At 36.0% G+C, this 25,195-nt stretch overlaps 1 protein-coding gene across 3 annotated transcripts in view; it reads right to left on the reverse strand.

Moving 5' to 3' along the window:
- Window positions 1–25,195, reverse strand: part of LOC116511353 (cat eye syndrome critical region protein 2) — an 84,784-nt gene that overhangs the window by 24,462 nt on the left and 35,127 nt on the right. For 2 of the 3 annotated variants that reach the window (XM_032221287.1, XM_032221288.1), the window contains exons 2-6: window positions 11,751–11,845; window positions 5,072–5,255; window positions 2,489–2,622; window positions 1,624–1,725; window positions 67–113 (exon numbers count right to left, since the gene is read on the reverse strand). In XM_032221287.1, the coding sequence (XP_032077178.1) occupies window positions 67–113; window positions 1,624–1,725; window positions 2,489–2,622; window positions 5,072–5,255; window positions 11,751–11,845 (562 nt within the window). The remainder of the gene's footprint in view (window positions 1–66; window positions 114–1,623; window positions 1,726–2,488; window positions 2,623–5,071; window positions 5,256–11,750; window positions 11,846–25,195) is intronic. The other variant, XM_032221289.1, reaches the window with a different exon arrangement.

Below are 25,195 nucleotides of genomic sequence, written 5' to 3' on the forward strand. Positions count from 1 at the left end.
AGGCCCTTCTTCCAAACTGAATTTTTATTCATTAGAACTCAACTGTAATCCACACATTCTACTCACACTTTCTGGACTGTGATTCATGAACTGCACTGGCTTCTTCTTTCTCTCTGAAAACAGAAAGAAAAAAAATTGCAAAAAATATTGAAGAGCAATCTTCAACAAAGGACTACACCCGGGACTGGAACAAATTATACTGATACTAAAAGCCCACAGCAGCTTGTAATTAAATTTTAGCTGTAGAAGATAAAACAATTAGATTCTAATCCTATAGAACTCAATAGTCATCATCTTTCATAATCTTCAAAAAACAGTAGTTATAATGGATTAGAACAAATTTTGAAAATGTAGAGGTGCTTTTCTTTCAAATAAATTCAAGCTCAGAAACAAAACCTGAGGCAAGCATAGTAGGACAAGAGTAATGTAATGCTATGGCAAGGTTCCATTAACATCCTTGCCACTGCTTTCTGGGCTAACTGAAATTGAAAAAGGGTCCAAGCTACTCCGAAATTCAGCTGGTCAACTCTTACAAAAGATTGATTGATTATGAATCTATCCACATTGCTGCTGGTCACCTTTTTCCTTTTCCCTTTCCTTATTGTAGATTTTTCCAGAGACTATGTTTCTGCATAATGTGTCCCAGTTATGATAATTTGAACCTAGTGATTTTCTGCCCAGAGTGAGAAATTTGGATTGATTTGTTCAATAATCCATGTATTTGTTTCCTGGCTAATCACTGTATTTTCAGTAGCTTTCTCTACACCAAAATGCAAAAGCATCAGTACACTTTCTATTTTGTAATTTCAACGTTCACTTCCATGGAATGTCACAGGGAAAACCACTGCATACACAACCCTGATTTTTCTAGGTATAAACATATCCTTGAATCTGAATACCCTTTTAAAGACATTTATGACTAATCTACCAAATAGTAGTCTGTGGCCTATTTTCTTGAGTGCTGATTCCTTTGCTGTCAATAGATGATCGTACAAGAAAAAAGTAATCTACCACTCCAGTATCTTTATTGTCAATTCTAAGGCTGATTGCTGAACCTTTTATCAAATTTGCTTTTCTTTATATTTTAGATCCACTTTTTCATTATACTCCTTGACTTTCTTTACTAGAGCTTGTAGGTCACTTGCATATTTGACTATAGGAACAGTGTCATCAGTTTTGGATGATCCTGCTGGGATTATATATTCTTGAAATATACTCCGAGTATTATTTATTCATCCCTCCTAGGAATAGCCCCTTGTCGCAAGGAGGCAACATAGGAGAATCTGAGGCCCTATGGCAGATCCCTATGGAATCTATGCGATGGGAAAGTATTCTTACTTGCCATAGTTGCCTAAGAGAGGAAGGAAGGACTAAGGAGGAAGAAAGAGAATACATTACTCTTACTTACATTACAAAAATGTCATACTTTATTTCATTCCTTTATTATCCTACCACTAACTTTCTGCACCTACCCCCCACCTTTGCCACAAATATTTAATATTTAAGAGCTGAAAAGTATAGTTTATTTTGTTCTGCTTTGTATAAGTATAAATGTACTTTGATGAAGCAAGCATTGTTTTTATTACTGAGATGTGCAATATTCCAATTATAATATTCATTTACCTTAAGATGTTCTCCACAATTTTTTTTCGTTTTGGAGGTCGCCCCCGTTTTTTTACTACCTTTCCAGAAATGTCTGGAATATTTTTGTGTATCCCGCATTCCCTGGAATATATTGAAATGATACACAAAGTAGCTAAATACATAATAATGGCCTTGTAAAGCAAGAAGTGATCATTGACAATGAAGTAGCAACTGTGAGCCAAGCTAAAAGACAATAACTCTAAAGAGGAGAAAGTATATAGCCAGATTTGGTGAAAAGTTAATTTGAGCACAAGCTGACATCATGTTACTTTTAAAAAATTGCTTCCTTGGAAAGAAGTACAGGTGCTCTCCCACTCAAATAGCAACTTTCTTTTGTGCTACAATAGACGGTGTTTGAAATTAGTTACTCTAAAACATGGACGTCAATTCGTTGCCGTCACATGACATTTCGCAACGTTTCCCCCATTCGCAGAGCTGGGGTGGGTGTGGTCTGCATTTGACTCATCCAGCCCGCAGGCCCCCAGTTTGACACCCCTACCCTAAAAGAACCAGAGTACTTTAGTGACTACAGTGGAGCTTAAATTAGGAAAGCTCTACCATGGTTTTCTTCATTCTTCACTCATTCAAGTGTGAGCAGCCTTGGGATGATAACTTTTCAAGCTTTAGTTCCCAACCTGGAACTGAAATGGAACTAATTCGTAAGTTGTTGGGAAAACAAACAAGACGAAATGGTGAAGAATTTTGAAAAATGTACTACTCTAACGATCAGGAATTTCATAAATATTTGTATGTTGCTGCCTTTGAAAAAATAGTTTCTTTTGAAATATTTTTCCAGTGGTATTCCGATCCCCTTGTTTCCCTGCAGGCAAGAACAAATCTGTACCTGTCAGTAATTAGGTCTCCATTTGGTTTCACGGGTTCCTCTTTGTACATTCGTGTGCCATAAAAATACCAGTAGAGGGCACCATTACTATCCTCACCCAAGGGTTCCACTCGGAGGCTGTCTGCATCCAAGCCCTGTGTTTGAAAACACATACGCATAAATGTTAAGAGCTTAGAAGTTTCTTGTATTCACGTTACTCCTCACCACTGGCCTTTGGAGGAGGAGTTATAAAGATTCAGATCTCTGCTTGCCCCCCAAAATGATCAACTGTTCAACTGACAATGAGATTTATGTGCTCTAAACTATTCATGAGAAAGAAACTAATTTAAACTGGCTAATACCTAACAAAAAGTGGCTTCTTATACCTTTAATAGTAAAGCAGCAGGTGGGTGCTCTCTCTTCAAGTGGCAGAATTCTAAAGTTCCACAAAAGCAATACCAGGCTTCACACTGCAAGCAGGTGCATCTTTTCCTACCACAGTTTGGCAGTAACAAGAGAAGCCACACCTGCTTAACTTATCCCTCCAAGAGCTTTGAAAGGGTCTCTCCCGATATAATGGCTGCCAGCAGAAGTCTGTTTTAGGGATTATTTCCACTGAGGTATTATGCCTAAGGAAACAGTCAGGCAGAAGTGGTTACTTCTTTTGAGATACTATTCTCAAAACTGGATTCCCACTGAAAATGTACAAGGACATTGAAAATGTTCAATTCGGTTTTTCATGTAGATTATTTTTAGAGGCAAAATTTTAATTGTTGCTGAACTATCACCTGTGGATGTAATATCTAGCTAATAAAATCACTGGCATCTGTAGAATATAGAAATATATAGGACAAGCATTATAGCTCCCTACCCCCACACTAATCCATAAACATCCCCGTGTAGTTCATACTACTCTAGATCAGGGTCTCCAACCTTGGCAACTTTAAGACTTGTGAACTTCAACTCCCAGAATTCCTCAGCCAGCTCAAGGGCTATAATCCTCTAAATTAGTATTTGGGTAGCAAACAAATGCTATGTTCACCTGTTTGCTTCTTCATTCCCATCACCCTCACTATTTTCATGCACAGGGTTTGGTACTATATACTTCCTACTTTAATCAAGCCATGTGCCTTGTCATTTCATCTGATCTCCCAATATAGGATTCAAATAACAGTTTGGCTATTGCAATATTACAGCAAATTAGAAAAAAGATGTTTTAAGCTCAAGTTTGAGAGAGCGTATGAATACAGCACTCATTCATGATCTTCCAAAATTACATTCTGAGGCAAAGGTGAGTTTATAAGCACATATATCTCAATACGTATGCCCCTCTGGAACTAGCCTCAATAATGTTAGGGCATTAGAATTGGTATTAACTCACGAAAACATTTTTTCCAAAGAAAGTTATTAAGTATCTTCAAAAGCTATGTCTCTTTATGCAAATGTTATTAATTAATTGCACAGTCAAAGAACAAAGTTACCTTGACTGTTCTTCCCATTACAACTCTAAAAACCATTTAGATCTTTTTAAAAGGCTCACTTCAAGCTTTATAAACATTAGCAACAATGACTGCGTTATACTAAAGAGAGTTCTTCAGGTCATTGGCGTATCTCAATGGGTAACAAACTATCAAGGACAGTAACAGTTCAATCTCCTCAATTCAAACCAGATTATAAATTTGTTTCACTTCCCTGACCCTGGGAGTTCAGTTTGAAAGAATGACCCAATATACACAAGAAAAAATATAATTAGAGGCTATGAGAAGACAGAAAGAAAGATTCCCAATGTCAGGTACCTTCATCACTATATACAATGGGAGATGCAAAACTGTTGCAATGGATCTTATCTGATAACCCCAAAGAATGTTATCAGGGTCCATGGGTGTTATTGAGATACATAAATCCTTTGAGTAAAACAATACTTGGGACCCCAACACAAACTACTGAGCTGGCTAAATACAGACCAGAAAGTACTGTACTGTACTAAACTAAAAACTATTACTGTAGTATTTTAAGGTAAAGGTAAAGGTTCCCCTCGCATGAATGTGCTAGTTATTTCTGACTCTAGGGGGCAGTGCTCATCCCCATTTCAAAGCCGAAGATCCAGCGCTGTCCAAAGATATATCTGTAGTCATGTGGCTATCATGACTAAATGCTGAAAGCACATAGAATGCTGTTACCTTCCCACCAAAGATGGTCCCTATTTTTCTACTTGTATTTCCGAACTGCTAGGTTGGCAGGAGCCGGGACAAGTAACGGGAGCACACTCCATTATGCAGCACTAGGGATTCGAACCACTGACCTTTCAATCGGTAAGCATCTTAGCCACTGAGCCACCGCATCCCTTATAGTAAGGGTCTTAGCCAGTGAGCCACCGCTCCCTTATAATATTTTAAAGCATAACTTAAAATTTAAATCACCAGAAACTTTTTACAATTAGCTTCTCTATTTTGTCCAAATAATCTCTAACATTTTAAATAAGGTTATTAGCACAAAGGAACATGGAACATTGTTATACTGTATACAATGTGACTCTTAATGGTGGGAAATGTATATTACATTTTCAAATGTTCTTCATCCAGCATCTGTCATTACCCAACTTACCTTAAGCAGGTCAAAAACATCATCAGCATCAAGTCGGTAATCACAAAGACGATGTAGTATTTCCACACGCGTACGTAAGGGAAGTTCCTGAAAAGTACATTCTCGCAAGGGGTTGGGTTTTCCTTCTTCCAATTCCCAGCGATAATTGATTATATCTTCAAGATAGCCATGAAATGTCTGGGTTCTAATAAAGATAACAAATGGCCATACAATTACTATACAGAATTTAACCTATCCATCATTTCAGATGCACGAAAAGGCAAGGAAAATACTTCCAGGTTATTCCAGTTCCTTGTGCAAAATTAAACAGCATGTTCACAATTTTTTGAGGCATATTTTATCTAAAGCATCATAAAATTTGTGTATCTTTAAGGAAGTAGAAGGATCTAAAGCTCATATAAACCATTTGATAAATTGAAGTTATCAATGATAAATGACTGAATTACATAGTCTATAAAATATTATCATGGAATAAATTATATAAAAAAATAACCAGAAAGAAAAAAACAGTGAAAATACTTAATCAATTTATATAATATTTAAAACTGATTATCTTAAGAATTAAACTAAATAATTCAGAAAAAACTTTCCATTTGATTCCTCTAAATATTATATCTTTACAGGAATTTTGGCTTTAGGATGCAAAATAAATAAGCCAAAAAATGAAGGCAATTCAAGGAAAATAAGATAAAATTATTATACTTAGTCAACATGTTTGAATATTGTTCCATAACAAGAGAACAGAGCTTGCAAATGAGGTTGAAAGGTTTTTAAACTAATTGTTTATAATAAGAGAATGTGCTAAAATATTGTAAGAGTGTAAACACTGGGTTAAAGAGACATCTTAGATACTTAAGAGCTAAAATTACAGATTGACTTATCTGTTAAATAAATATTCTCCTTACTGAATGGTAATCTACCTAAAAAAAAAACAGTTGAACTTTGACTTACTATAATATATGATTGCACAAACCCACACCTCACACCCACACCCACCCACCCATCCTTATCTCCTTCCTGTAAACATATGCCTTTTGGGGAACATAATAAATTTTAAAAAGTATTTTAGCACAATTTAGAATACCTACTGTGCTTTTCTATACATTAAATCTATACCTCTCTCTAATTTTATTTTTTAGGATAAAATGAGTAACTTCTAAGATATCTCTCATCTATGCTCGCTTTAGCTATCAAAACCAAGATCTGAGAGGAAGTGGTTACCTTTTCCCTTTTTAATTGTTGAACAGACTGATGACAGATTTAAACAAAGAGATGTGTTATTTTCTTTAGTTTGACTCCTAGAACTAAGTTATGTTATTAATTCGACCTGTTTAGTTTTTACTACATTACAGCATAGGTGTAATTATTGAGCAGGACATCTCCATAATTTTTCAAATATAGTTTTAAATCAAATAGACTTTTTCATCATTTCTGCAATTCTCAGAAACATCACCATATAAAATTAATTAATCAGGGTCACACTCCTATTATAAACTATTATATTATTATTCTAATGTTTATTCAATAGTGACCAGTCAAAATGTTTGCCTTTCTCCTCTTTTAAATCCTCTAGTACTGGCTTGAATTTCCAAAGGCATCTAAATAACAGAAACAATGTTTGGACAAACATGATTAACTTTAAATTCATACAACAGGGTCAATCAAACAAAAGCCGCTAAAGAATTACAAAGTATATTTGGTATGTGGTACTTCTGGCAGGAGGAATTCATAAGTTCACATTTTCAGCTATTTTCCTCAACTGTTATTTTTTTCATTAGAATAAAACTAGATAATAAGAGAGAAGATGCTATAGAATTGAAAAATTTACACTTTCATCTAAATAAAATAATCTATATTTTACAGACAGCACTGCAGTCCTATTACTAAACTTCATTTTCACAAAAAACGAGAGTCATGCTTCCGTAAACAATTACATTTTTCCACATATAAAATCCAGTGATTTATCATCCTCTGAAACTGCTGACATCAGCAAACCAATTAAGACACTCCAGGTGATTTCCTCAAATTTCAAAACCCTCAGTGATAAATGACATACACTCTTTCCAAAGCTACTATATTAGTTAAGGGGTCATCAATGTGATTGATGTAAAAAGTAATCTAATTACACGACAATTTTTAACTTGGAATCCTTATGTAACCAATTAATTAAAACATTGCTTCCATATGTTAGGACAGCATTATTGCTCCCCCCCCCCAATGAGTTGATCAAATTGCAAACTATTTATGTGTTGTTCTTAGTTGTACCTGGAGCAACAATCAATGGATATTTTTATTTTAGTTAAATGTGTTTTAAAATCCAATTAATTCATTAAATTTAAATTATATTATAAAACCACATGAACAAACAAAAATGCAAAGGAAAAAAAATAACAATATATTGCAACAATCAATTGCAAGAAATGAGAGTTTATATTAATCAAATATCCTCAATAGTGTTTTAAAAAATGGAACTCCCAACTCCATTTTAATAATTCCTGAGAAAAAGCACATCCTTTTGTTAACTTTTAAATAATCTTTTAATTTTATAAGAGCAAGTTTAATCAACTGAGGTAGGAAGGACTAAGAAAGACAACAGCTGGATAATTGTGAGTTACTTTTATTTTTTATTAAAAACAAACATTTAAACACATTTCATATAAAAATCATTTCAGAAGTTTCTACTGGAATAGAAAAAAAATCTTAATTCAAAGAATTAAAGAATAAAAAAAATGCTTTATTTTGATGGGCTTGGCAATATTTTTTAGGAATTAGAGTACAAGAAGTTTAAGTGACCTAAGTCAGATATCATTAGTAGATAAGAAGAAGCAACAACTGAATCAGGAAAAGGGGAAAAAATCTAAGGAATGGTTAATACTTTCTTCCCTACAGCAATCCATCAAGCATTGTCAAAAAAACAGCTTGCTTCTGATTAAGGTCAACCTAATCTGAGTTACTGTCACAGGTCTGACCTCAAAGAGCAACAATGGAATTATTTTCTTATCTTATGGTTGGGGTGTGTGGGTGGAAGAGTTCAAAAGAAAACTGTTGTAGAACAGTTCTAATACCTCTAAAAATATAAAGTGTTATTTTACCTGGTGTCTACAGAGGGGGAGAAAAAGAAAAATGAAACAAGCTAATATGAATGAAGACAACAATTTCTGTCCGATAAGCAGGCCTGGAATCTGACTGGAAGGGGTCTAGAACAGGGGTACCAAATCCTTGGACTGCAGCCCATTAACCATCTGTGACCTATTTGCAACCATGTGAGCGGTGGGCTGGCACACGCACACACACACAGTTCAACTCATGCAAGCGTCAGACTGGCACACAAACATATACACGCAGCTCAACCCACTAAGGTGCAAAGGTTTGGGGACCACTGGTCTAGATAATCCATTACATCCAGGACCCTCTGAACAACCACTTTGTCTACCTTCTTCCCTAAAAATGGAAGGTAGAGACTGGATGGAAATTGGATCCATTCCTAATAACTGGTGGGATTCAGTTAACAGCAACAGGGACTGACAGGATTACCACTGCTATGAAATGTGATCATGTGACATTGTACTTTACAACTATATTGCTTAGCCACATTAATTCCACTTCCAATTACTGCCATTAACTTGAGAGCTACCTGCCTAACATTAGCTAGTTTAGGAAGCTCAGTTTATGAGCTTCACAGATGTAAAAAGGATTTTGATTTTTGATGTCAAAAGGAATTTCATACAGAAATTATTCATAAAGAGGAATTTAGAGAGATTTCCCTAACATGCCATTGTAGGTACAACTAAAGAAGAACATGTGTTCACATGTTCTTTAGGGTGTCTTCATAAAAAACATCAATTTTTAACTTTTAAAGGATTCTGAGATGCCACTCTGTGCCTCAGTAATAATCAAACATTTTCCTTTAGAGAAGCCATGAATTAAACAAGATAATAGATTCCGATAAGAAAATCATTTTCCCTATAGATACAGTATACAGATAGTCCTTGCTAGCAAGAGCCGAGGTGGCGCAGTGGTTAGGGTGCAGTACTGCAGGCCACTTCAGCTGACTGTTATCTGCAGTTCAGTGGTTCTAATCTCATGGCTCAAGGTTGACTCAGCCTTCCATCCTTCCGAGGTGGGTGAAATGAGGACCCAGACTGTGGGGGCAATATGCTGACTCTGTAAACCGCTTAGAGAGGGCTGAAAGCTCTATGAAGCGGTATATAAGTCTAACTGCTATTGCTAGTCCTTGACTTACAACCATTCATTTAATGACTGTTAAACTATGATGACAATAAAAATAGTGATTTATGACTATTTTTTACGTGACCTTTGTAGCATCCCTATGGTCACATGATCAAAATTCAGCCTCTTGGCAACCAGCATGCATTTATGACAGTTGCATTGTCCCAGGGTCATGTGATTAACATTTGTAACTTTCCCAGCTGGCTTCCAACAAGCAAAATCAATGGGAGAAGCCAGATTCACTTAACCACCTGATGCACTTAACAACTGCACTGAGTCACTTAACAACTGTGGCAAAAAGATCGTAAAATAGGGCAAAACCCATTTAACAACTGCCTTGCTTAGCAACAGAATTTTTGGGCTCAGTTGGCATTGTAAATTGAGCACTACCTGTATTTCGTCACAGATATTGTCTATTTCCAATGTATACACTCATTCACTCACTTATGGCTCACTCCCTAGATAGAGGTAATCTTGGCAAACGGAATATTGGATTCATAAACATTTTCACTACTCCTTTTTGTTCTACAATGCTCTTCAGCTAAACTATTCTGTCACCCATCAGATACTAATGCGGGAACACAATTGTCAGCAAAACAAAAAGTGGAATCAGTATCACGTATCAGGCTGATTCTTTAACTAGTAAAAATCCAGATAGAATAGTTTAGAAAAGTCAGCTATCAGCCCATAAATATTTGAAAACTGCCTAGATTTTCAGTGAACTCTGGCACTTACTGAAAGGATGAAAAATATCTCTTTCATCTTCCTTCTTCCTTATTTATCCTCAGTTAAACAGCAGCTAAGAAGTCTCTAATTGAGCTATACTACTATGGCACAGAATGTACAAGCAAGAGAAATCACACATACCTGTTACTTTGAAGTGAATTAACAATTTCCTTTCAGACTTAGACCTAAGTATTAAGCATAAAGCTTTTCTATTTGCATAGCATTAAACAGGGAAAAGCCATATAACAACAGCAGGTATCTGAGGAGACTTAGAGTAGGCTTTGTGCTACTCATCATACACATAGTAATCATCTTTTCAAATCTTTAGAAATATTAATTTACTCATCTGATGAGTATGATTATGGACCAAAATTGATAGAATTGTTGAATAATTAAAGAAAAAACTGCAAACAGTGGCATTTAGTATATAGCAAAGTTCGGTACAATGTTGTTAAATTAATCTCAACAGAGACAAAAGAATGTTAAAGCAAGGGGTAAGTTTTCATACCTGGATTAATACAAAAGCTAAGAATAGAAGGGTCAACAAATGAAATGGATAGGGAAAAAATGGATTCATCTGATTATAAATAGTTCTTAGCAGGTTGTGTGTGTTGTGTGCATTTAAATTAGGGCCAATAAATTCAGGATTTCCAGTTTAAGTATTTCTCCAAGGGTTCCAACCACAATTGATATGATTTCTTTTCCACAAGGATTCAACTTCGATCTGTAAGTCCCAGTACTTCAATATTTTTTCCCAATTGTTATTCCTCAATTCTAGCTATCACCTGAGATGGCAAAATCAATGAACGGGACTTTCTTCTTTTCAATAACTGTTATATCTGGCATTATTGTTGCAACAGATTCCATTGTAGGACTCAGCCAAACTTATACAACATCTCCTTTCCATAGACTGCAAATGGAAGATCAGCAACAGGGGGAAGCCTTATATTTACTTGTTTGTCTGGTTGTTTAATTCTAGACAACCAGGTTGTTTAATTCTAGACAACCAGGTTGTTTAATTCTAGACAACCAGGTTGTTTAATTCTAGACAACCAGGTTGTTTAATTCTAGACAACCAGAACTATGAGCTGACGTGGTGCAGTGGTTAGAGTGCAGTACTGCAGGCTACTTCAGTTGCCTCTAGCTGCAGTTCAAATCTCACCACCTCAAGGTTGACTCAGCCTTCCATCCTTTTGAGGTGGGTAAAATGAGGATCTAGATTGTTGGGAGCAATATGCTGACTGTGTAAACCGCTTAGAGAGGGCTGTAAAAGCACTATGAAGCAGTATATGTGCTATTACTATTGCTATTGCTAAAAGAAGCTTGTTGAAATCATCCAAATATTTCAGACCTGTCTAAAAGCAGCAGACAGAATCAAAGTAAAACAGTAGTTCTACATACTCAATATTGATGCAATATTAATGCAATATCTGGTTTTCAATTTCAATTATTTGAAGGATGTGTGTTTGTGTTTTTATTTTTATAGTTATAATGTACACTAAAGATGGCATTTAATTTCGTTGTACGATGTCCAATGACAGTAAAGTAAAGTAAACACACTCTAGGGGGTAAATGCTAGAATTCTCTTTATACTTTTCTTTAGAAATTAAGTCTGCAAAAGGCTTATCTATTTTTTCCAGAAGCATATAATTTTTTGGGGGGTGGGAGAAGAGAAGAGAGATATTTCTTTAATTTTAGAACTCTATAGAATGAGACTACTCACGTAATATCACTGCGCTGGTAGCAGCCCTGAAGAAGACTAGCAATCAGGTCACTGATGAATTCCACATCATCATTGTAAAGAGCTGCTTCAAGTTCCTAATGAGAGAAAGAATGATTAAATAAATTTCTAAATTCCTTGTTGGCTGGTGAAAAAGGATTGGGCAATTACATACAACTACAATAATTAGCATAAGAATCATAATTTGTATTGATTTTATACTTTATACAACATTTTTCCATCCTCAGTATCAACTTCAAGAAAAGAACCTAGGGAAAAATGGAAATGGAAGAAAAGAAGCAATTGAAACGAGAATGCAAACAGAAGGATTGCAAAGAAAGAAAATCTGAATATTACATGCAAAGCATTAGAAAAGCGGTCTCAAACATCACAGTGCAGAATATATTACTATTGTGCATTAGGCAATATACTTTCATTAACCGTCAATAATGTCATTTTAATTAATTATTTTATTGAATTAATTAATTATTTATAAGTACCATATTAACATTTGTTGCATTGTTGTATGTGAATAAACGTGGTCCATCAATCAGTACATTTTATATGTGGGCCAGAGATACATTTGAGATTTTGATATCCCTGTATTAGAAAACAGACTGATCTCCCAGCATAATTAATGAAAATGGATATGAAAATTGTATAGGAAGGTGGTTCTGAATAACATAATAATGTATTAAATGTATATACTGTTCAAATTCCTAGTGACACTGGACAGTTTACATATTGTTAAAAACATTTCAAAAAAGTACCAATACTACAAAGGAACAAAGATGGCAGACAAAATAAACCCAGCTGGGTATAAGGAAAAGGAAGAAAAGCTGTGTCCATTATCTCACCAAAAGCCTGTGAAAAGAGCCCATATCTTTAGGGTTCTTTGAAATGCCAATAAGGTAGGGCTTTCAAATTACAGGGGAAACCTCAAAGGAGGGGGGGGTTGCATAGAGAAAACATGCTTCTGGGATCTGTAAAGATGGCACTGTTTAATTGATGGGAAAAAATGTGACAAAAGTAGTATAACATGAAGAAAAATGCATGATAATAAATAAGATACCCTTGTATACTTATGGTTGCTTGTACACTTATGGATAAATGTATAAAGAATGATTGTAGCCTTATGGGTTGATTAAGAACATGCAATAACATAATTCTGCAAGCAGAGTATGCTGTATTGTAGCTGGAGAAACTGAATGATTTGATCATATGACAGAAAAGATGTATCTAAAAATAAATATATCGAAGATCATCTTTGCATTTATGCCAACAAAAATGAAGTAAGCAAAAGCAAGCTATGTATAAATGCTGATTATTCAATGGGTGAATCTACTTTGGCAGATTGTTTACAAAGGATAAGGAAGTGTTTGGGAAAACTTTTAAGAGAATATGGTTCTGCGTACCTTGTTATATAGAAATGAGAATTGGTATGATAGGAAAAACATTTGATAGTGAGAATGATAAAAAAATAAAAAATAAAAAACCAATTAGTAATCAATTAATATGGACAGAATGAGTAATTAATGTCAAAGAAAGATGTCAAGATGTTCAAAGAAATGAAAAAGAAACCATTTGCAGAACAAATGTAATAGCTTGAGAATTAAGAATTGACCAAGGTTTTGGGTTGACGGTGTTGAGATTTGTGAAAAAGAATGGCAAGAACTGTGAAGAACAGAAAACGATACGTGAATATATGAATATGGACATAGAGAAATTTTAAAAAATGATTTATAAGGATAGAATGGAATGGAAAGTATAGTGAATGCTCTAAATCAGGGGTGTCAAACTCGATTTCATTGAGGGCTGCATCAGGGTTGTGTTTCACCCTGGGGGGGGGGCATGGGGCCATGGCCAGGGTGGGCATGGCCAGCTTGATGTCACTTATGTTGGGGGGGGGCTGTAGAGACCCAAACACTCTCCTAGCGAAAACAGGCTCGCGAGCTCTATTTTCGGCTGCAATGGCCTCCTGAAACTCTCTGCAAGTGAAAAAGAAGTTTGGGAGCTGCATGTGGCCCTCCCAAGGTCTGTTTTTGCTGGCAGAGTGTTGCAAGAAACTGTCACAGCCAAAAACAGAGCTCACAAGGCTGTGTGCGGCTCTCCCGAGCTCCATTTTTGCTGGCAGAGGCACCGCAGGGCAGTCCTACGCTATTTCCAGGGCAGCTTCCTGGGCAAGATCTAAACCTCCCATGAGCCAGATCCAGCCCCCAGGCCTTGAGTTTAACACTCCTGTTTTTAATACATTTGGTTAGCATATTTTTTTCTCTTATCTCTTGCCCTATTTTGCTTTTTCCACCCCGTTTTCTGTGCCTGCACAATATTGCTTTACTAGAAAGAGGTTAAATTTGTAAATGTGCTATTGTTGATATTACTGTTTTATTATAAAATAGCCAATTTTATAGAGGTTGAGGCATTTGGTTAGAAACCTGGAGACCATGAGTTCTACTCCCCCCTTAGGCATGAAAATCAGCTGAGCAACTTTGTCCAATCACTCTATCTCAGCCTAACCTATCTCACAGGTTTTTTGTTGTTGTGGGAAAACAGGATGAAGGAGTATTAGTATGTTCACCAGCTTGGGTTATTTATAAAAAATAATAAAAGTGTGATAAAAAGTAAATAAATATAGTAAATTATTACTATTAAGTATCCTTTTAAAGTTTTCTTCCTATTTATCTTGAAATCAATAAAGTTTCACTTGCATTATGTTTTTTCATTGTTTTCATTTTGCCTTTCCAATTTCCCATTTTAAACTTTGTTGTTTAAGGATGCTCTATAAGCATATAGATGAACAAAAAACAGTTCATACATATCCTTTCCAAAATGACCTTCCGCTTCCTATCCCTTTAAGGCAGGGATACCTCCAACCCCTGGGCCACAGCCTGTTAGAAACTGGGCTGCATAGCTGGAGGTGAATGGCAGGCGGATGAGCAAGCAAAACAAAAACCACCACCACCATCACCGGTCCATGAAAAAATTGCCTTCCATGAAACCGTTCCCTGGTGTCAAAAAGGACTGCTGCACTAACAAAATGTAATATGTATTCTTGAAAAACACTGAGAAAAAAACTCTAAAACTATCTGTATTACTTTATGACCAGATTTATTCCCATTCTTTTCTTAGCTTATGGATTCTAGTTTATGTTTGCAGTCATTTATAAAGAATTTTTAATGAAAGATGTTTGATTGCAGATGTTCCCTGAAAAATATGGGATATATATATGGTATATAGTTTTCTATAAATCTGATTTTTAAAATACAAAGTTCTAGATTTTAGGACAGGGGGTGTCAAACCCGCAGCGTCACGTTATCATGTGACATATCATGACTTTCCCCTCCCTTTGCTAAACCGGGGTGGGTGTGGCCAGCACGTGACGCATCCAGCTTGCGGGCTGCAAGTTTGACACTCTTGCTTTAGGACATACATGTGATATATGGGTAATATTTAAAATCTCAGAAGCCAGAAGAGTTTCTTGCCCAATGCCAGATGTCAGCTTTCAGTGCTTTTAAAAGTCATCATGTTCTCAGCATGATCAAAAAGTCAGAATGCTTACCTGCAACCGTAGTTCTTCAAGTGGTCATCTGTGCATTCATACAGATGGTTGGTGCACCTGTGCACATCAGAATCTTCTAGAGCTGTGCAGGCCATTTTAGTAGAAGCTCACTCTCTAGCACACATGCTCCTGGGTATTGTTTCCATCCGTCCCCTCAGTTTTTCAAGATCATCATAGCTGCTCTTAGGAAAAAAGGCTCCTTAGCAGAAGTATCTGCAGAGGGGAAGTCGTGTGAATTATGTAAATGCCAGATGACCACTCAAAAACTACAGTTAGAGTTATGCAACCTGGTTTTTTTTCTTCTTCATGATCTTTGTGCATCAGGCATTTGACCCTCAAACATTGTGGCCAAGTTGACAGAAGTTCCTGCCTGGAGGGCTATAATATGAATTCTCAATGAGTTCTCAATTGCCCAATAACTTTTGTAGCTGCTTTGAATTATATTGTTTACTTTTGACTGTATGCTGTGTGGAGTCATGATTGTTTGATTGGACAGCCATGTAAATCTAAAAGCATAACGGTAGTATGAACCAAGTTTCAATCATGTGAGATTAGAGGACTTTCCTGCTAACATAAGAATTCACTCTTAATTTCATGTTGAGTGAAAAAATATGACTGTGACTAAGTTATAGATTTATATGAAACAAGTAAGAAAACAATTGATGTAAGAGAAGGAGTTGCAGGTGCAAGAATGGAGTTAAAAGATGGATCACCTTAGAATCCCAATGTAGCCACAAGTGGACTAGGTCCAATCCCCCTTGAATTCTGTTGACTCTTACTTAACTCCAAGCAGGTGCTGTTAGTTGGGAAGATTCCTGTGCATAGGCTTTTTAGCAATAAATCATTTTAATTGGATGTGTGGATTTGATCTTTCACACCTGACAGTGACAAGAAAGGCTGCTGAAAAAATATTGGAAATATTGGATAGATCTGAATATAAGGAGTTCCCCCTCTTGGAAACTGAGGTAAGAAATATGGGATCTATTTCCTAATGATCCAGAAAATAGAGAGAAGACATATGAAATTATAAAAGTGAACAGTCTGCCTATATTAAAAACTCAAATTTTATGCATTTCAAATGTGTAGATAAATGAAGTATTTCAATAATTTAAGATGGAGTTGAGTAGACAGTAGCAAAGACGATAGGAATAAAATTCTGAAACAATTTTAGGAAATAAATTTGATTCTGATACTAAGCATCAGTTTCTATGTTAAGTATGAAAAAAAGATTGAACTACAGCAGCATATATCTCATTGGCCAGACAAGCCAAAATGATTGTAACAAGGAAAGCAGCATCAAAAGTCAGTAGGAAATATGTATCTGCCAGAAGAGCAAACATTTGCTAGTAAGTATGGCTTATCAGAGACTGAGTGAGGGAATTTCATGCTGAATAGGAAAATGCAAATTTAGTATTATTTTTGGATGAGTGGGGAAGTATCAGAAAATGGGAGAAAACTGGATGATAAAAAGTAGAAAAAGTAGTCAAATACAATAGGACGACTATAAGACTACTGTAAGAGATAGCTCTTTGAGCAAACAAACAGCTCAAAAGCTCAGATCAGCAACATAACGTAACAACTTTCATGATTATTAAGCACACACAAAATTGTACTTTCCTCCTAATTCTTTGGGTGACAAATTTATTGCAAAGAACAGTCCTCTGTGTGTAGTTTTATAGTTTTATATGTTACTAAATATCTCTATCTGCTCAGAGAATCAAGTAAATGACCTTGATGATATTGGTTAAAAATTGGAGGAACTAATAAAAATAATACTGCTGTTGATGCCAACCTAACAAAAAAGGCATGATTAATACTTTCCAGAAAAAACATTCAAGGAAACAATAAGAAATGATGTGGGATATTAATTTTTCCAAACATCTTGAGAGACAGCATGGCAAGCATAGTCTAGAAATCCTTTCCCTTTCAAGAAGTCCTATCTTTTCCAGATGATATGGACTTAATTATTCATGGGGATTACATTCCAGTATACTGTACAAATATGGATAACTGACAGCTTGAATCTGTGGGAATTGAAGGATTAAGTATGAAGCCTCAAAAATGCTTGAAAACCCCCCACAAAAAAATAAAAATAAAAAGCAGAATAGAATGGTGTGCCTTGGCCACCTAATATTTTGAGCTTTTCATCTTCTTTTAGCCAAAATAAAGAATACAGAATAAAGAAACATACATTTTCTTAACTCCACTGCTGGAGTTAGCTGGCCTTTGTTCTTTCTTTTCAGGGCATGTGCAATCTATGTTCAGTATGGGCTTGATCATTCAATCTCCTGTAGTATTGCTGAACACCAAAAAGTGAAGCTTCCTTGGTTATCTTGAAATTCAAAATGTTTCTTTCTCATTTCTGATGAGGAAATGATGTGCATTTGCTTCCAGAACAATCTTATTCATAAGCATTGAAAACTTGCTGTTTATTTGTTTCTTGGCCACCCATCACCATGACAGGTCTGGGTAGTTAGCAACTATTAAAAACATAATAATGGATAAAAAAACATCTGAAGTAAAAAAAAACCCAATCTCTCTGGAGTTTAACAACTTCACAAGCTCCAGCTAATGATCTCATGCCTGGGAACGCATTCGTTTCTTTAGGGCTTTCCAAAAAAACAGTAGGGCTGGGGCTAACCTAATCTTAGAGGGAATGGTCTTCCAATGGAAAAGGCCCCTTTTAAGATTCCCTAAGGGGAATGCTATACCTTATACTCTTTGGATTCATCAACTGTTAGGATTCAGTGATATATGTGCCTCCTCATGCCCAATGGTATTTCTCCTGCCCCTGTGATACTACAGAGGTTGTAATAATTTTTGAATACTTGAAACCAGACTTTGATGACTTGTAAACCAACATCTTCCATTACAAATAACTTGTATAGAGGCAGTGTTTTTCAGGGATTACTTAATGACTCTGGGCTTGATTTTCCATTTAAAGTGCTGAGGGTCTTTTCCATCCATTTCAAACTAAGGTACTAATGTTACTTTTCTTTATGAAGTGGGTATGGATTCACAATGACATAGAATAGATACTGCACAATCCAGACACTCTGCATTGTCCCTCGGGGACAAAACTTTGTGTAAATATTTACCACTTTCCCCAGTAGGGCTCTCAGTGTGTGTTTGCTCATTTTCACCACTGAGGAAGTAATATCAGGGAATATTAGAATGCTATAGATCAGCTTGCTTTTGTTTATTTATTTTATTAAATAGATTTATATGCCGCCCAATTCACACAGGGTGACTCCAAGGTAATTTGGTGATCACTGTGAAATGAGAATGGACAACTCCAGCTGTGGATTTCTGCATATATACAAAATGGTGAATGGATCATAATCATGCATGGAAAGCAGTGGACACACCAATCTATTTACTAAAGATAACTAATTGTGGTCCATATTTTATCAAGCACAAATATGTGAAGTCATGGAAAATAAGATCCACCTGTACCTTTACTTCATAATGAGGAGGTTGTTTGGATTTATCATTCAACTTTTTGAAAGCTGATGGCACTTAGGAGATAGGCCTTAGAAGAGAATGCATTGTTGGCATTAAAGCTGTTTCAAATGAGTGCTATGCCACCGATAGCTTATTGACCAAAAGCAATAAATAATCATTTGCTTATCTATTTATTTAGTGACAAATTCCATCATGAGTTTGCACTTGTTTTATAAATCTAGGACCATTAATTCAGCCCTATATTCTTCAATTTCTTATATCTGCCTCCCTAAAGCAAATAAAACAAAATGTCCATTGACTAGTGCCACTTGCTACCACATGAAGAAAAAATAAATGTAACCCTTCTACACTAGACAAAATTCATAAAAATGAAAAACTGAAGTGAGGTACCAGGTACTCTTCTGCTAAATAAAGGAAATTTATGGAAATTAGCTGAAATGAAACTGAGGGGTCAGGTGGGAACAAATGTGTGCTAGAGGTGACAGTTCTTCACAGCTCTAAAAAGTTCCAGTGTGGGCTCTGCAGAGGCACATCGTCCATGTGTGATGCACAGAGACTATGAAGAAGAACCAGAAGTAATTATAAAAACAAATTAAAAACAATTAAATTTGTATAATTTATACAGGCTGCATTTTTGATGGTACACAGACACTTTTCTTTTAGGATCGATAAAGAGTTTCATATATTCAGTGGTGTTTCACCAGCAATGCATGCCACCTAAAGACAAATATTAAGGGTGCAGAGAAATGTCCAACCAAAGCCTATATATGCACATACACCTCAAGGAGTCATTAATTTGCACTCCTTCCAATTTCTTTCACCATTTATGGCGCTTCATATTATAAATAAGTACATATTATCTCTTTTTAGTATCTGGCTATAAAGGCACAATTGCTTTTCCACCTCTACTCTAGTCCGACTAGTTGTTCTTTTTAGCATTTGTTCCACATGGTTACCAGGACCCAGTTCTTTTTGCACCACAATTGCCTAGTTCTTATTGCAAAGCTAAAAAGGTTAATCAGCTGGATTTTTGCAAAGCCTGATGCTGATTAGGGTTGAGGGGAAGTGATTGGTCCAGCTGGTCTCATTGTCTAAGGAAAGAGTAAAACCCATCTTGCCCTGCTCCTAGTCCACCACATAACCATTATATACCATGATGGTACTCTTATTCTAGAGTACAGGTGTCAAACTCGCCATGTCACATGATGTTTTTCCCATTTGCGGACTGGGGTAGGCGTGGCCTGCACGTGAAACATCCAGCCTGTGGGTCGCCAGTTTGACACCCCTGTTCTAGTGCAACAAAACTGCCTCATAATCCTCAGGTAATCACCTCCTCGAGATGCTCCAGTTTATTCATGCACTTTGTCAGATAAAATAATGGGCAGAAATAGTCTTCTTTCTCAACTTCCCGAGGGATTCAGGGAAAAAAGAAAGATACTGTGAACACAGATATTAATATAAAACTTATGAATTATGTTACCATGCATTTTTGTGGTTTGTTTGTTTCTTTAATCCATGAGTAATTCAGTCGCAATGGGACCAGAAATCTTTTTAAATGTTTTCAAGAAACAAATTTTGAAAGCCCTCTTCATTTTTAGGAAGGATGGCTAGGAGCAGAGGAAGCCCATTCAAATGGACACTGCTTACTCTAAATGGAAGGAAGACACTAAAACAAATTTACATGTTTCCTGAACAGCAGGGAGGTAGTAAGTCACTGCATGTCTATGTTGTCACCGGACTCTTTCTCACAATAGACACAACAAAGGCCTTTGGAAAAATAAAGCAAACTCTGCAAACATGTATTTTATTTATCCTATTTATGCTGCACATTGTGCTGCCATTCCCCCCCTCCCCACAGCAAGAGTTCTATAGGTGTTATTCAAACCTTCCAAACAGGTCCTCACAAAGCACCTCTACTGCACATGTCTGGATTCCAAGCTCAGTATGGGAAGAGTCACTGGGTAATTGAGTCCAACAAGCGCATAAAGTCCAGGAAAGCAGTCCACAATTCAAACAGGTCAGCACAGAATTAGACATATTGCTCCAGCAAAGCTCAAGCCCTCAGGGCGGGATTAGGTAGGCAACATGGTGCAGTCCTTCATGAGAGGCAAGGTTGCCTCCTCATGAGTAGCCTAGCTAACCTGGCATTGTGCCTATCTCCCCTCTGTCCTATGTTTAGTTGGATAAGGAGGAGATGTGGAGGAGAATTAAATTAGAAATGATTTCACAAAGGGTTTGGATAAGTTACATTAAGGAGCACTTCTGAGGAACTTATATAGATGTGAACCCTATACACTGCATAGTCAGAGCCAGATTTATTGTATTATAAGGATAGAAAATCAGAAAAAGAACTATTGGAATAACAAAAAGATGGTGTCATTTTGGGTAACATTAAAATTTCCATAAGTATTTAAACAAATGATAAAAATACAAGGAGAAATTTAGAGCCTAGATTTGAATGAATCAATGAATGAAGAGATTTTATTTACTTCAGGGTTCAGCCTTGAAATGCCTACCACAACCACATTTGTTTTTTCCCTCTTCTCCTTGAACACTAAGCTGTGAGCTCAAAAATTTAAACCTTGCCAAAATGCTTTAAGGTAATAGCAGAAAAGTACAGGAGGCAGAAAATCAGCACAGGATGTATAAAGAACTGAAGTGGTAGAATGAGGTTCAAAGTGGACATATGTAGTTTCTCTTCCACTCCTCTATATATTATTCACAGAGCAGTATCCAGGAGAAAAAAAGTTGCATTTTTTCTTTCTCCAGCTGGCGTCACAGCTCATTAAGGAAAACCCTGTTTAATGTCTCTCCTTTCCCCCTTTTCTTCATGACAATTCACTTGAAGATTTCCAATGGCTATTGGGAAAACATATACTGTTGATCCACCTGTCCAAAGAAAAGAATGACCTGCAACATAGCTACCAGTAAGTTGAAGATAGAAAATACAGTAAAAGAAGCAAAAACAATTATTAACCATGTGATAAATTAAAAATTCAAAAAAGAGTATTAACTTTGTCATTTATTTGGGATGAACCCAATAATTACTCAGCTATAAAAAGAAGGTGTATACTAAGTTGTAGGGTAGAGAAGCTATTTACAGTTTTACTGCTAATTAAATTATGGCTACACTGATTTCCTAACTGTGGTTCAGGACCAATCCCTATCCCTGTTTTAGAGCTGAGAATTTACTGGAAGTACTTCAGTGAACAAGAAAATTAAAGTGAATGCCTAATCAAATTGACTACACACGATGAATTAGAATTAGAATTAGATTAACATTTAAATATTTCTAAAAATGTCCCAGAATGACAACAGTCAATTTGTACATGACATGCTGAGTATTAAAGAAGTTGAAAGCTGAGTGCACTGATGTGGAAAAACTAGTATAGTGAAACAGCAGTATAGTGTAGTGGTCTGGATCTTCATATCCTGGTCCTACTTCCTGCTTTGGAATAACAGGGTGATGATTCCTGCTGTCACCATCTTCCAGGGACTGACTCATTGGATGTCCTCTCTCTTACTGGTGAAAAAAAAAGGACATTTCCAGCCTGCAATGACTTTTTTGTTAATTAATTGATTAAAAACACTCCCCTCATGTAAGCTCCTAGCCATATAGCTATGCAAGTGTATGCAGAGGTGGATTCTGGCAGGCACTATTGCCAGCTCGTTCGTGTGCATGCTGCATGCGCAGTGCAATTAAAACTGTTCTGCACATGCACAGAACTGAAAAACAAGATGGCGGTGCCTATGGCGCCACCCGGAGAACCAGTTCAGGGGCATGGCAGGCCTGGGTCACTGCAGGTTCCAGTAACCCAGGCTGTCAAACCACTACCAGTTCCGCCAAACTGGTCCAAACCGGTAGGAACCCACCAGTGAGTCTATGGAAAGAACAAATTTCTAGATTTTCTTTAGCTTAATTATGGCTGTCAGTTATTGCAGAAGAACGAACTTTCCTTTGTCATTGGTCATGCATTTTAACTATTATTACTTTATAGCATTCAGATGTTTAGGTGAAACTACTATAAGTACAATGAGAAAGTTTCCATGTGAGCCTTTTAACAATATGACAGGTGCTTGGTTATTCTTCAAGTCAAAGGTTTACTATATTTTCCAGTACTAAAAGCTTGAAAATACATTTGGAAAACAATGGGATAGAAATTTAATTGAATATATATACATGATACTTTTGGATAATCCCTGTCTGAAAACTACAAATAAGCCTCTTCTCTTTTTTGAATGAATGGATGAATAGGAGTCACATCACTGCAAATCACAATTTTTTAAGCTACCATATTTGAATTATAACAAAAGGAATTTGGACTGACAAAGTTTAGGGCAGGGGTGTCAAACCTGTGGGCTGTGGGCTGTGGGCCGGATGCATCATGTGCTGGCCATGCCCACGACCAGTGTAGCGAATGGGAAAAAAGTTGTGATACGTCACACTGCCATGATGACACGAGTTTGACAGCCCTGGTTTAGGGTGTCAAGATATTCCATTACAACAACATCTAATTTAACAATTTAGTTCAGACACATCAGCTATGATTAAAACTCATGAATTATAATTAATAAAGAAATGAATATTAATGATTCCAAAATTACAAGTTGTTTTAACAAACACTGTTAAACTGAATAGCAATTATTTTCAAGAGCTTTGCAATAAACAAAGTTGAAATGTTCCATGCTGACAATCCAATAACATAATTGCAATATCCCAATTTCCTCAGTTGTTGGGGAGTGAAACAGAAATTGGTACCTGTATTTAGAATCCCAAGTTATATCTTAAAGTAGGAACAAAAAATCCACAGGAAGCTCAAATTGCAATAGATTTCCCTTCTAAATTTATCTGATTTTCAGATAAATTTAACCATAACTTTAGCTTTACGGGGAGTATACTTTCATCTATAGGAAGTTCATACGAAAAAATATCAATACTGTATTACCTACTTTCAATAAAAGTGCTTTATGGCTTCCTGAACAGAAAATTCCTCTGCTGCTCCCAGTAGAACAACCCATTGTTATCTCAACACCAAGAATAGAAATTGATACAGACATTTAAATCTATAGTCATTTCAAGAAAACTGTTTCTTGGCATCTTTTCCTTGAAAAATAAGTGATGCTGAAGAATCTAGGCCTCATAGAAAATCAGAAAAAACATTCAAAAAACACGCAAGACAACATACATGTGTATATTTATTACACATTACAATATACACATGTTAGAAACCAAATAGAAGCTGAAGAAGGAAGGAAACTGTTTCTTGTTGGATTTACTTTTAATGACATGGCTATTTCCAGACTTCACAGCTTTGGTTCCTTCCCCTAGCCTTTTTTAAACTACTCATGCGAGGCTATTTAGATTGCATTAGATCAAGGGCATAATGTTACAATGGGGCTTAGCTGAGGTGTGAGGTAATTGCTTTGAGACAAAGAGAAGGTTATAAACTGAAAGCAGAAACCAAGAATTTCCCCCACTCAAGGATATGCAAGACCTTTTTTTATAACAGAATGTTGCTTGTTATCATGAATGATAAGCAGAATGAAATGACTTAGCTAGTCTCTTTTGAAGAGTAGTACAATTGTATTTAAGTTTTTTTTTAAAAAAAACTTGAACAATTAACATGAAACAGCTAAAATAGTGCCTCATCTAGAAAAGCTACTGCACCAAGTGTACTGATCATTAATGTACCCAAGGACAACACACTTCTTTTAGCCTACAGACAAGATGTGAGAAGTTCTACTTTTTCCTTTATATTTTTTCTATTATCTTTCTCAACTAAAGAGATGTGAGATATAGTTTCCAAAATAATAAACTACAGCTCTTTCAAAGAAGCATGAAGTAATACTGATGGGAGATTTTAATTATCCTCACATCTCTTGAGGGACAATCTCTATCAAAAGTGCACTCTCTAAGAAACTCCCTGACCTATTATGCTAACAGGTTTTTTATTCAGATAAATGGAGGAAAGCACAAAGAAATGAACTATCCTTGAATTGATCAGACTCCAGCCAGCAGAAAATATCAGGTAAATTCTATAATTTATTATACCCATATCATTCCTATAATATAAGAGAATATTTAATGAAGTATCCCATGATATTCTGAATAATAAATAAAACTTTAAATGTATGGTATATCCACTGTAGAGATAAATACAAAACAGATGATCCCAGAATCTTTCCAATTTCTATACTTAGATGCCTCCTGGGTTTCTAGTAGAAGTTCTCTTAAGCTTTTAAGCCTACTGGCAACATGTAAACAGGATCAAAGCTATAATAGTTTGGAAAATTACACTTCCTAGCATGCAAATGAAGAAAACAAAGTGGCAATATTTTCATTGTGCTGCTGGATCTCATGACCACAAAAAAAACCCTTTCTAATCTGAACCCAAACACATTAAAAAATTCCTGTAAGCTATTT

This window comes from Thamnophis elegans, chromosome 7 (genome assembly GCF_009769535.1).
Source record: "Thamnophis elegans isolate rThaEle1 chromosome 7, rThaEle1.pri, whole genome shotgun sequence".
In the NCBI taxonomy this organism is placed as follows: Eukaryota; Metazoa; Chordata; class Lepidosauria; order Squamata; family Colubridae; genus Thamnophis; species Thamnophis elegans.